The 14,183-nt window shown below is 42.5% G+C and overlaps 1 protein-coding gene across 1 annotated transcript in view; it reads right to left on the reverse strand.

Annotated features, from left to right (window-relative positions):
- The window catches only part of THSD7B (thrombospondin type 1 domain containing 7B), a 271,583-nt gene that overhangs the window by 32,466 nt on the left and 224,934 nt on the right, over positions 1 to 14,183 (reverse strand). Inside the window, exons 15-17 of the mRNA XM_030454359.1 lie at positions 12,103 to 12,108; positions 2,677 to 2,810; positions 1,779 to 1,932 (exon numbers count right to left, since the gene is read on the reverse strand). Coding sequence (XP_030310219.1) covers positions 1,779 to 1,932; positions 2,677 to 2,810; positions 12,103 to 12,108 — 294 coding nt within the window. The remainder of the gene's footprint in view (positions 1 to 1,778; positions 1,933 to 2,676; positions 2,811 to 12,102; positions 12,109 to 14,183) is intronic.

The following is a 14,183-nucleotide window of genomic DNA, read 5'->3' on the forward strand; positions in this document are numbered from 1 at the left end:
TCCTGCCCCATCCCACTGGTAGAAGATCCCACACATGTGAAGATCCCCTGCCATCATGGTACAACCCTTCTGAACCAATAGAACCCATCCGTGGATGTCCATCCAGTTGCTTTGGAGTTAGGTGTGTGCAGCCTGGGTGGGACAGTGTTGTGTGGTCCCCTCTCAAAAAGGAACACAAATAACCTGAGCAGATATAAAAGGCTGGAAACTTATCAAAGAAGGGATTTTATCTGTCCATAAAACTTTAGGCTGTTCATTGCAGCATATCTGGACAGAACTATTTCAACACATGCTCCATCTGCATGCTCCATCTCAGTTTCACAACAAAGCATTGCAGAACAGCTTGTGAAAACATATTGCTCAGTTAATTGCATTGGCATGCAGATGTCCTTACACTGATGAATTAACATCTCCCGTGGCAAAAGGATGTACAAGGAAATGTAGGGACTGTGGCACTTGGCCCTGGGGATGCCAGGAGCTATGCTGCCTGGTGGAGTGCAGCCCACGAGCTCTGGGCATCCTTTTCCCACTTCTGTGGGCTGTGGAAGCTTCACCATTGCCAAAAAGGACTCTTTAGGCAAAAACTCAGGATGCCTTAAGGATACCAGGGGACTTAAAGCTTCAGGCAGTCCCCTGGGACTGAGTAACTGCCACCAAGGCACCTGAAAAATACCCAATGGCCTTGAGAATCTCTGCATTAGCCTGCATGCTAAAATGAAGGAAACCTATCACTTAAAAACAAAGTCAATGGCAAAGAAACAGACTGATCACAGTGGGACTTTGAAAGGTATCTAAGCATCTGTATCAGTTGCAAAAGTGTTATACTTCATCAAAGCTATGCTGCTCAGGAGGAGGTGGATGCTGGAAATGAAATACAAGATTTTATTTGACATGTTCTTACTGAGTATATATTGATATGCTACACAAAATATTATGGAAGGAAATTACCTGTGTCAGCAGCAGTATTAGTACCTGTCCAATAAACACTCAGACTTTTGATAATGGTCCTGTTCACACAGGGGCAATGAATAAACGTTTGTCACTTAAAAACATCAAGTAACACTATTACAAAACCCCTGAGATTAAGCCTGGCACCTATTCCAACACTGATCAGAGAGAAAGAACAGGTTTGAAATTACATGCTTTGAGGCCAGACAGTTTTCACAAGACAGAATTTGCAGCTTTTTTCCATCTTGCACACTTAGGAAAACACGGAGTGCTTGGCAGTGTCTTGAATCCCTGCATAATTCACCAAGTTTTGAGCATTTTGTGACATGATAAATTGCTCAGGCACCTCACTGCCATGCCCTGCTGCTGCTGTTGCCTCAAATCTTCCCTCAAGGTTTTGAAGAGGAGGAGAGGCTGGACAGAAATTGAGTCTGTCAAAAAGGGAGAGGTGACATTCCTTCAGATAGGAGACCCGTCCAGAGGAGTGCCACCACCACAGTTTACCAGCAGGTTGTTATGACAGCCATGCATCACTCACAGAGCTCTCTTCTGCAAATATCTCCTAGACACAGACAGCCCTTACTGCTGCTGGAATAGCAGTAAAAACCCTACATGTTTTACTAACTACTTACTTACTTTACAAACTTTTTATAGCTCACTCATTGTAGGGATATAAATATCTCTATATTCAACCATACTGGTAGGATCCACTAAGCCTGATTTCCCCCAGAAATTAATGTATTTTGTTAGAAAATAACTATCTCATGAAATGACAGAAAAGACCAACGTGTAAGGAGCAATGTCAGAGAGACCCAAGCCAGAGAGCCCACCTGTGGACACTTGCTCCACTGTCCCCAGTCAGACATGGCACACTCACTGGGACAGTACAAGCTGCACTTCTGCATCACATCTGGGATTTCATCCTGATTGCACAGCGTGTTTGGCACCGTTTCCCCTCCGTGGTCCTCAGCACTGCTCACACACCTACACAGAAAACAGACATTTTCATGAGGGGCTCATCAGCATATGAGAGAAGTGATGGCTCTCACCAGCTCTGCTCACCCCCACCCAGGACACTATAGGTAACACAATAGTTACACACAGCACAGCTGCCCAAAATGTAGAATTAATCATGTTAATGCAAATCCAAACCAGCTACAGGCACCCTGTGCTTTTGTTACCCACTGATTTCAATAACCACTTTAAATAAACATTTCAAACTTCATACAGAGGGGTTTTATCTTTGATGGGCTGACAGATGAGTGAGCAGAAAATGACAACCAGCAAGAGCAAACCTTCCTGCTCCTGCTAGTAACAGCCTAATATTTGGAATTAACCCAGCATTTTCCCAAGCCTGGGGAATGAATACTCACTAATAATGAACACCACTGGGGTGCATGCAGTGCCTTCACCTGGGAAAAATGTTAGCAAACGAGATTATGGAGGCTTTGCCCCTCAGGGGGCTTTATGGATATATGGCATTTAAGTTGAAGAATTCTAATTTCAACACTATGTCTTCTTCCTGAAAGATGTCTGGGTGGCAACACGAGGCTGCAGCTCTGAGAGGATTTTCCCTGTAAACTGTTGCACAGAATTTATGCTGCTTTTCATCTGAAACACACTGGACTCAGCAACCTGCTCACCAGTCAGATGGTCAGAACTGCAGCTTTATGCAAGTGTGTATCAGCTCTTTTTCATCTGGAGTACCTGTGCTTTGTCTTCACTCACCTGACTTCCCTCGTTTGTATTCCTTCTCCACAGTGCAGGGAATTCTGCTCGCTGTTGATTTTGCACAGAGACCAGGGTTCTACTACCCAGGAATACTGATTGCACTCGGTGTAGCATGGGACTGCCTCGTACACCTGCCAGGAAAAAGAATCAAAACTGTTCATTTGAATGATCCAGGTTAGCATCTCTGCAGAAACACCTCAGCCAAACCCAGGAAAGGGCACACTGAAAAAATATCATAGATTATCCTATGCTCAGGGTGTGGTAATAGCTTTAAGTCATTATTGACTTCCCAAGGGATTTTTAGGTATAAACAGCACTATGCATGCAGCATCTTAGGGAACAGTATAAAAACCAGCTATTTCCTGAAGCCAGAAGAGGAACTCTATTATAATTTCATTTGCTCACACTGCTCTCACTATAATCTATCATGTGTCTTCCATCAGGATCATCCCTACAGCATCTTTTGTGTTTCAGAAGGTCCAGACTTACAATCAGCACTCATTTACCTTTGGTTCCAACACCCTTGTAAGCCACTTATCATAAAAGAATGACTTTTCATGCATCCTAAATTTTTTTTCATACACAAAAACTATAAATGCTCTTTTCTGTGCAAGTGACTTATCTCTACCACATCTCCTAATCAAACACTACCATGTATTCACCTGAACTACAGCATCTGTGTAGAGAGAAAAATACAGCCAAAAGCTCAATAAACATTTTTTAAAGGTGCTGGTTATTCAGGTTGTTAGAAGCAGCACACTGAGATATAATACTTTAGCATATTTTTAGGTTTAAACAAATGAACGCATCAGCAGTTCTATTACAGTAATGAATAAAAGTTATTTATTCTGAATCCTGGTTTTGGCAGAAGCTGGTTTGAAAACGCAGTGTTCCCTCTTGCTTTGTATGAAGAACAATGTGCTGCCCTGAAGAAATACAGCACACCTAAAATTTCTTCTTCCATGCAAGAAAATTTCCTTGGTTTTGCTGCTGTGGAACTCTTCAGTTCCCACTATCTGTAAATTAACAGCTTTCTCCAAAAGAAATCCCCCTACCCCTCCCCAAAATATTGTGGCCATAATATGCACAATCATAATCTGCTATTTTCAAATGAAACTATAAATTATTAAACCTTTGGCTAATTTTATTTCATTCAATATGCACATTTATAATCTGCTATTTTAAAATGAAAAAAAAATTAGCCATAGGTTTACAAATTTACAGTTTCATTTTAAAATGACTATGATTATGACTATGCACATTGGGGTCACAACAATAAAGAAAACTTATTTGCAGCATTTTGGGGGTGGGGGAATGAGATCAACATTCCAGTCTGAAAACAGAACTTGTGTCCCATCACAAAATTACTTTGGCATCAAATGAAAAAAAAAGATTCCTCAGGAACAGAAAATTTCAGAAATTAATTTTAACTGTGGGTTGGTTTGTAAATTGTAAAGAGGTTTAGCAGAGAAGAGAGAGTAAGACAAGCTGAAAAGTGCAAAATATGTGAAGGAGAATAGAAAAAGGAGAGGGAAGCAGAAGTCAGGACAGGCAGGGGCAAGCACAGCATGAAGTAATAAGAGCATCAGGTTCCAAGGGAATGGGAGGGAACACTGGGAGTAAAGGCAGTAGTACAATTAGTACTATTTTTCCTATATATTATTATTCACAAATCTTTTTTATGATCTGTGCCCAAATAACAGAAGACAATGTGCCAAATCTATTAGGACTACTATGGCAGGGATGGAATACACACAGAGATAACCTTTGGTACAACAATCTCCTTGAAGCAGGTAGTGGGGTGCCTCTGCAGGCTTTTTGGGCAGCAGAGGTGGCGTGTGACATCCCCAGCCTGCCCTGGATCTGCCAAAAGGGCTTTGAAAGGTCACAGCACACTGCACCCACCTCATGGCACCTTCCAGTACCTAAAGGTGTTAGAGGAAAACTGGGAAGAGACTTTTTACAAGGGCATGGAGTGATAGAGCAAGGGGCAATGGTTTCAAGCACAAACAGTAGAGATTTAGGTTAGACATTAGGGAGAAATCCTTTCTTGTGAGGGTGGTGAGAGACTGGAACAAGTTGCCCAGGGAAGCTGTAGATGTCCCATCCCTGGAGAGGTTTCAGCACCAGGTTGGATGGGGCTCAGAGCAACCTGACCTAATGGCAGGTGCCTCAGCCCATGCAGGGGGGTTGAAACTGGTTTATCTTTTAGGTGCCCAACAACCAAAACCATGCCATGATTTCATGATATGGGCTCATGACTTCTGCAGGCCAAGGCAGTGGTATTTGCCCTCCCTCTGGGATGATGCACAGGGAAATTCACACAGTACAAAGTGCACATGGAGGCTCAGTTTCCCAGACTGAGCAAGCAGCACCGGGAGTGCCATGCTCAGAAATGTTCTCTGGTGTACACAGAGCAAAGAGGGAAAAGCTTGTGGTCAGCATCAGTAAGTGGGGAGCCCACAAGCATGGGGGGGACACAGCAGCACACCCAGCCCTGCATGAAGCCACCATCCTGCCCCAGCAGGTCCCTGTCACCTGGAGCAAGATACCAACTCCTGCAGCTGTTTCCCTGCCACATGCTGGGGAGAATAACAAAGTCTCTTTAGGCACTGTGAAGTCTTCACGTTCCCCAAAGACAGCCAGGAGATGGATGTAGAGACAGAGAGTATTTATTAGTTTGCCTGCTTCACAGGGGGGAAGGAAAAGAAAAACCAAGCTCTGGCTGCGTTGTCTGACAAAAGGATTGCTGAAGGATTTGTTGAAGAGGGAATTGTGTGCTGGGGGTGTGATCAGAGTTTCCCTCATCACAGAGAGGAGGCAGAACTCAGAAAGAGCAAAGCACCAAACCTGGGCAGAATTGGAGTCCTGCAGGCAGGGAAACTGCAGCCTAGGGAAGAAGGTGTTTCTTTGGGTAGTGCTAAGGGAGGTAAAACTTTTTTTATTAATAACTTTCTTAAGCATCAAGTGAGTGCCTATTCCTGCTTCTTAGAATTATGAAGAGAAAGATGAGGTTGGGAGAGGTGAGGAGGTGAAGGCATGGGTGATGCCTGCACTTGCCCACAAGCACAGAGAGCCACAAATCCCTGCTGGCTGTAGGGTTTTAAGAAACTGTTTATTGCTCTAAAGGAGAGGATATCACTGTGAATCCCACAGGAGAGGATCTGAGCTCTGCAGGACTTTCAGGTCTCACCCCACCACTCACAGCAGCCGTGTTTGAGTCCTAACACCAAGAATCTACACATTTCGGTAGCCAAAACCTCCTGTGGGATTTACCTGCTGTGCCTTCTATGTAAGCAAGCCAGAAGGGTTTGGGTGTTGCAAGACGAACCTCTCTTAGGGCACGGTGCTCCAAGGTCCAACAGGTGTTCCCGCAGAAGTGCACAGATAGTGCTCTGACTCTTTTGCCCTCAGGACTGGTCAGCCTGGCTCGGTGCTACTGCTCCAGATTCAACCAACCTCTCTGCTGGCTTGCTCAGGAGTGAGCTGAGCCTGTGCTTCAAGCCTCACCTTTTATTGGCCCCCTAATCCTGCTCATGCGCAGTTGGGGCCCTGCCCTAATCAGACACAGGTGGGCTTAACACAAGCTCATGCCCACTACCTGGTAATTAGTGGCACCTGGTTGCCTCATTTCACTACATTTGAGGAGGGATGGGATGCTCTGTGACCTAAAACCTATCCGTCTGAGGAAACAACTGGGGACAAAATAGAGGTGCCATATGCACTGACACAAATACACATGATGTGAAGTGATATTTCAAATACCTTCTTTAAAGAGCAGGCAGGATCTCAATAATAAAGCCATTAATAGAGCAGCTGTATTCTGCTGTCTAAGCTGGTACAATTCCACATGAAAGCCATCAGCTCTCCTCCTCTGACAGACATCTCACCCTGCACCAGAGGAAGGAGGGCACGTGGCACCAACCACACCATCCCCCTGGCACCTCAACACCTTTCAAGACTTCCCAGTTTCTTCAGGATTCCCAGGTTACACTCACCACCAAAACCACAGAATAGAATTGTCACAAATAACCCATTTTCCTAAATTATTTGCTGACACCACTGCACATCCCCTCTGTGAGCAACCTCCCTGCCTTATGTCAGCATCAAGAGATGCCATCTCCAGTGGTACCTCTGAGACACCAGGAAGGTTTAAATAACCACCACATGTCATTGGAGGGACAGATTTCTTCAGAAAAAGCTACAACGTGCATTGGTAAACCCCATTTCACATATAAATGGGAGTCTCAAAGAGATGCAAGGTTTCCACAGGTAAGACTCTAGGAGTATGCATCTTGGAAGCTGTGAATATCATCTGTGACTCCATCTTTAGATTTAAAAACCATGGTGATGTGACATGTTTTTTTCTTCCACAGGATGATGTTTTCCTCCTATTTCTCTCTCTTGGCTTGCCATCATTTCTTTTCAATCCCTTCCAACTCCTCTGTTTTTGTATTAAAATAAAAAACAACAAACAAACAAAAAAACCTTAAAACCTTCCATTCCTATCTTTTGCTAACAGCTGTGGTACTTACAGAGGCCAAACAGAAGAAGATTTTGACTTTTCAAAGGATTTGGTTAAGCCTTGCTGTTTTTTGGGTTCCAGCAACCAGGGGAACCTGGGACCACATCTCACCTCCTGGCTCTGTGGGAACATCCTGTCCCAACCCTGAGGAGAGGCTGAGACAGGCTGGGGTGTCCTCACTCCTCACTCGACCCGGGGACCCAAAGTGCCTGAGCCTGGAGCTGGTTGGGAGGTGCTCCTGTGGATCCCTGGTTGCAGCACAGAGCGTGTCAAAGCTTAAACACAGTCTCAGTATCCTGGCCCATGTCATATTTGCCATCTGCTACCTCTGCAGCAAATACAGAATTCTTTTGTCCAGCTATACCACTTCTCTTCCCAAGAACAGACATCAGTTCCTTTGAAAATTATCTGCTCACCCTTCCCCAATATAGCAAACAAATATGACAGTGGATTTACAAAAAACTTCAAACTGAGGCACCCAATACAGTTATGGAGCTGTATTACTACAATCCATCTCCTGAAGGACAGAAATTAAATGAGGTCCTTGTGATGGGCACCCATGGTTCTGCACTGCTCATGGGAGGAGATAGACCCTGGAAGCTGCAGACCCTTGGTCTGTGTGGAGCTGCTGAGCTCAGCACCCAGGGACCCAGCCTGGCTCCATCCCTTAGCACCTTGCATTTAACCCCTTCAGGTTACAAACACAATGAAAATACTTTTAGCATTTTAGGAAACGAACTGCTTTCCTCAGTCTTCTGTCATATCCATACATGCTGAGTTTTGGGCTTGATCAACCAAAGTGTAAAATGATGCCTGACCAAACTCAATGGGAGTTTTGCTGCTGACATTCATAGCATCACTGTAGCACTCTTTGTATCCCAATTAATCTGGGATACAATAATATATGAATCCTAAAATCAAGTTGATGGGTACAGCTCTAAATAAATTAAAGGGAAGAAGGACAAATGCTACTTTTTAAGAGCCACACTGCTAGAGTTTTGCTTTAATAAAGTAAGCCAGCTCCCATTCACTCCACTGCAAACTCTGAGTCCTTGATAAAGTGTCTTGAAGGTGATAATTACTTCAACAAGATATACAAATGCTATTGTTTTTTTAAAAAGCTGACACTTGCATTTTGAGAACTATTTGCTCAAATGCTGTGAATCATTAAAAGAAATGCATACCTAGACTTCAGGCAGCTTTTCTGATGAGCACCTGAAGACTAAACTAGGATGGTGTTCAACACTCATGAAAATCAGAGTGACTTCGTATTTCACTGAACATCAAGAGTTATGGTCCCTCAAAGTACTGACTCTGGTTTTCCTTTAGTCAATATTTTAGCTTTTAAGACAGTAAATCTTGGTGTTCACCTCAACTAAAGTCAATTTCTGCTTATTATATTAGAACAACCAAACTGATCACTGTAGCAGTTGCCTGAGACCCTAAGGACAACCTCTGTGCTACTCATTTCTAATAAAAACAGGTTAAATTTTTTGCTAAAATAACTTCATTTCACTTTGCTGCCCTTATACTGAGGTTTCATTAGCCATAATGCATTGAAACAGCCAGAGGTAGTAAAACCCTACTTTTAAAGTAAGGAGATCACCACAAATAACACAAAAGCTAAGAAAGATCTCACACAGAAAAGAGCTGATTTGCTATGGTTTGCAGACACTTGCTGGTGAGGAAATTCAAGTGAAGGTATTTGCTCACTTTTAATACTTTTTGCATGCCCACTTTTACATTCACTGCATAACTAGGCTGGAAGAGGAGGCAGGAGGGGATGTCCCCATGCCATGGTGACCCTCTCCTCCTCTTAGAGCCGACAGCCACCATTTTGTGAAGTGAAGCACAGCCAGATCTTCACTTGCAACTTGACGCAAATGGATCCAGAGCATGGTGGGAAATACAACTCCAAAGATAACCATCCATTGCAACTACCTACAAATTCAACTTCTATGTTGACTCCAACTAAATCTCTTTTTCCTTTGTGAGGTGACCATGCATTAACAAAGTTTTTTAATCCTGTAATACTGCCTCCCATGTAAGCATTCCATTGAATCCAAAACAGACTATTTCTAATAATGAGTTTCTTTTATTTAAGTCTTTAAAACTCAATCAAAATGGTACATTGTTAATTTCCTTTCTGATTTGGCAGATCTAAGCCCACATTTAAAAGCTTTACTGAATTAACTATATCTGAAGGACGAGTACTTGCACATTAACAAACACTACATCACAGAAATCACCTCATTAAAATTTCAAAATTAAATAGTTCTTTTTAAAATCAAATTGATTTTATCTCATGCGAGTTTATGTATTGATCATAGTCACCAGAAATATGCTCAGTCACCAGAAATATGCTCACCACTCTCCAGTCCTAAAACTGATCGTACAATTAATTTTCAAGAAATCTGGATTTCATAGAGCAGCTCTTTCAGTGATGAAGACTTGTCTGTAGGTATTCTGGATGCTGCAAATAGCCACCTGTGAGAAAACAGTCTGCGGAGGCTTAAGGATTCCATGTGCACATCAATATGATTGTATGAAATCGTTTATTAACAATTTGCACTCACTTTATATAGAGAAGCCTTGTTTACACCATCTTATCATGCAGGTGGCTTTGTATTCCAATTACACATACCATTCTCACGGAAAGATTCTTCTCACATAATTATTTTCCTCTTCTGTTGCCAATTAAGTTATCTCTTTCCCATTAGCTCATTCTCAGAAAGCCTCTAACTAGGCCTCAATAACCATTAACCCAATGTGGCCTAAGATGAAGTAAGTCAGGATTGCTCACAACCTGTATATTTCTGAACTGTTTCCCCAACAGCCACCAAAATAAAAAAAAATACTGTTGAAGAACGACTGACAGCACAGAAGTTTGAATGAATTAGCATTCAGTAAGACTTCTGAAATTATTGGAATTCCTGAATTTTTTATGCCTTCAGCAGATAGCAGCACAAATATTCGTGAAGCAAATTCAGCACTTTTAGTTTTCGTTTACACCCAAATCAAAGAAGTTAGTGCTTTTTACCTCCTTTGTGGTTGGGGGAAAAAGAAAATCAATTAAAGCTTTGCTAAGGTTATGTAAAGCTTTCACTGGCATTAAATCAAGTTTCTAGAAAACTCTGAGCTGCCTAGAGTTTTGTAGCTGGCAAACGGATGTGATCAATTTTATTCTGAGTACAAAGCATGAATTGAGAGTTAGGGCAATAATTACTCCAACATAGACACAAAGACTTGGCAATTCCCAGTCTCTGCCCTGTGGGCACTATGGAAGCTCATACAGGAGCAGACCCTTCACCATTCTCTAAGGGACTAACCATGGTGACAGCCTTCAAAAACACTGCTAAGAAATGGCCTTCACTGAGTGGGAAGGCTAAAAGCAATTATCAATCCTCTGAAGTTTCCCCAGTTCTTGATTATCTATTTATAGCCTGAGCCTCAAAAGGGCTCAACTTTAATCCTAATTTACACATGAGAAAACTGAGGATGAAGAATTAAGTGATTTATTAGGGGCTGGTGAGGGAGCCCTTGGGGAGTAGGGGACTGAATCTGGAAATGCCCTATTTTTTGCACTAGCTGTATGACATCTCAGCTTAAAATCAGAAAAGTTCTAAGAGAGAGATTTCAGGATGAAAAGCCATCAAAAATGCAGCGCTGGAAAATTCTGGCAGTAAAAGGAGGAAAAAGAAAATGAAGACAAACTAGGAAAGGGACCAAGTGTTCTTGTTGTAAAGACATCTGGATGCCCCCCATTCCCTCACCATGGCCTTACAAGCTTTTACTGTGCCTCGCCTTTTGCTGGACTTGAAAAAATGCTCCAAGTAAGTTCCTTATTTTCTTCCAATAGATGATTAAATATTCAGAGACTGACACTGCTGTATTTCAAGTTCTTAAGTGCAAGAAATAGAAAATGCCCTGCTTAGAAAGTAAATTGAAGTGAGTTCTGCCCAACCCCAGTCCTCACAGCTCACACTTTCAGAACTAACAGATTGCCCAGCAAGGTTTATTAATTCATATTTACTACTGGTAAGTGGTTTCATTTTCTGTAAGATTGGTGCAGGCATTAAAACACCAAGCTGTAATACTGTAAAGCATGAGTGTCCCTTCCTTAAGGGCTTAAATGAAGTTGGCATTATTCAACATGAGAAAATAAGAGAGAACGTGTAGCTCCCAGCCCTGAACCTGTCTCCTCGGTTTAACTCAAGGTTTTACTGTCACTAGAGCCTCTGAGGAGCAGAACACAGCACAAGTATAACCTTGCAGGCATTGTGCAGATACTGGGTATTTATTTATACCAAGACAATTTAGTCTCAGTTATGCAAAAAAAAAAAAAAATAGAAAAAATAAATGGAGATGTTGAAGTGTGAAAGGGGGATTTGTGAATGCAACCACAAATGGCCAGTTCCTGGGGCTCTGCTTCTTACTTTACTTTTTAATTATGTTTCTTCACTATCAAGAAAATACTGAATCTATGTGGGATAGTAATAAATGCCAGTTTACTATGTTGTCAAAAATGGGGGCCTAAAGCAAGGCAGAAACTCATTAGTGAGAGTTTCAGTGCATTTTTTGCTGATTCCAGAAGCTGTAGGTGCTGTAGCTTCTGCTGTCTCCCTGTCACAGAGCTAGACAAGCATAGCAAATTTAAGTAGATATAAATAAATCAATGTCCCATGTTTTTGAAACAGCACATTTTGCTGCAGCTGAAGGATAGTTTCAGAGGTAACAAACGAATGTGGCACCTCTCTGGATGAATCTATTATGCAGTAATAATGTTGGATCCCATTCGAAAGAGAGGAAGGGGAAAAAAGCTGATTGATGAAGAACAACATTGAAGACCCTTTTTACTAAATGAGAACAATAAGATTAAGACAGATTGCAACACCAACCTGAGCCTTTGTAGATGTCCATGTTAGCAGGGCATGACAAGCAGAAAGGAAAGAAAATTATATATTCATTAGTTTAGCTGCTATAGGAAACTATTGTGAAAAAAAATTTAAAAAGCTGAAAATCTGCTCAGATAAAAATCACTACAACCTAAGGTTGCACTCAATTATTCGATTTCCCCATCTGTCAGAGAAAAAAAAATCTCTCAAACAGAAATGGGGCATTTATTTGTGAGTGAATAAAAAGCATGACTAAAGGAAGAGCTCATTCAACTCCACCCAGTAATCCTCTGGGTATCACCAGTGTGCCCCACAATCAAAACCTCAGTTTAATAAAAAAAAAAATGTTAAAAAAAATAAATCTATGAAGCTGAACTTGAATAATGGCAAGAAACCCCACAATTACAGTGTATCAGTTCCAACAGATATGGAAGGCTGTCAAATATTTCAGTCTTAATTAGGTGGCACTGTGTGCAATGCCTGCAGATGACAGGCAGGCAGCACAGAGCCAGCTGGCCTTCCCCAGGTAGGATCCCACCTCCATGAGCACCACCAGTAGCTCAAAGTAGATTTCATTTGAGCAAAAAATAATTAAATGATAAAAATTCCACAAGGTGGACACACAGTGCACGTCAGTGTGGAGGTGGCTGGCACTGATAAATCCAGGGGTTCACGTGAGCTGCACTAGTTAAGTCTATATGAAATAATATAGACTTATATGACAGCATGGACAAATAAATCTCAGCTTTTGCTAACAGAGTCTGGGCAGCCTGATGCTCCCACTCCTCTCATTGAAACACCAAACAAAGATGTGCCCCAGAAGCCACCCAGGCTTGGGGACACAGGGCTGTCACCACCTTGGCCCTCTGTCTGACCCATGCTCCCAGAACACAGCCTCCCAGCAGGTCCAACATCTTCCCTGACAGGGTATGACTGAGGGATTATTAGATCCAGAACCAAAGTGATCTGTCTCATGAAATGAAATAAATGCTGGTACTAAACACAAACAGTCCCACAGAAGCACTTTCTTTGTAAGCATCTGTACAATAGGCAATTTAGAGAAAAGACCATTAGAGCTCACTGCTAAGTTAAAAATGATGCCTCGGAGACAAAGTTTCAGCTCGAGTTTTTCTTTGAAGAGATTTTAAATCATTTCAAGGTCTAAAAACTTCAAATTGATATTCTATCAGTTTATTTTCACATCTTAAGCAAGAATGAATTAGCGTGGCAGGGCAGTCACACGTTTGTCCTTACAGACTATGATCTTGGGCTGACAATTTTCCACACGAGATTTAAAACCAGTTCGACGACAAGAACGATTTGATTGATAGCACTACAGACAAGAAATAGAAGAAATTGGGAAGTGTCAGGCAGTTGAAAGTTATGTTTCTCTGAAACACACTCCCAGGAGACTACACCCAAGGCAGGAAACAGAGAGACCTGCAAACTGCTCCTGGGGCTTCCCACAGACACAGCAAGGAGCAGGCTGGTATGTTCACCCAAAAGGAAGAATAGAAAGCTCATAAACTAATTTTTTAGTTAGGATGAGGCTGTCACTTTTCCCCCAGTCCCCTCAGCAGCAGCTCTGATTCCTTCTCATCAGCACCTGGATGCTCACAGGGAGAGCGGGACAGACGCTGATGGATGCGTGATAGATCCCGTGGCTTCGGAGTTCGGGAAGATCATCCACAGCCTGATTAGTAACTGAGGCTGGAAAATTTTCCTTAGAAGAGCAAGTTACTGCAGGAGCCAGGAGCCATGACAGCCTGTTGCATGGCATATTGATGGGAGCTGTCTGAGTGCCAAGACAGGCAGATGTTAGCACTGCGTTTAGAGGCGGCATTAACTGGAGCCACTCTCTCGGTATAATTACAGGTAAGGCAGAACCTCCTCGCAGTGCTGCTGAGATTCCAGCCTAGTGATGAGCCAGCTGAACTCACAGATTTGAAGGCAGCTACAATCACCCCACCACACTCTTAGAAATCCTGCAACTGCCACGATCTGACAGCTTCTGTTGATACTTCTTATGGGCGAATCCAGACGGAAAAGCTTTAGGCACAGCAGAGCCGAGGTTTCTTTCCCAA

This window comes from Calypte anna, chromosome 7 (genome assembly GCF_003957555.1).
Source record: "Calypte anna isolate BGI_N300 chromosome 7, bCalAnn1_v1.p, whole genome shotgun sequence".
Classification (NCBI taxonomy): Eukaryota; Metazoa; Chordata; class Aves; order Apodiformes; family Trochilidae; genus Calypte; species Calypte anna.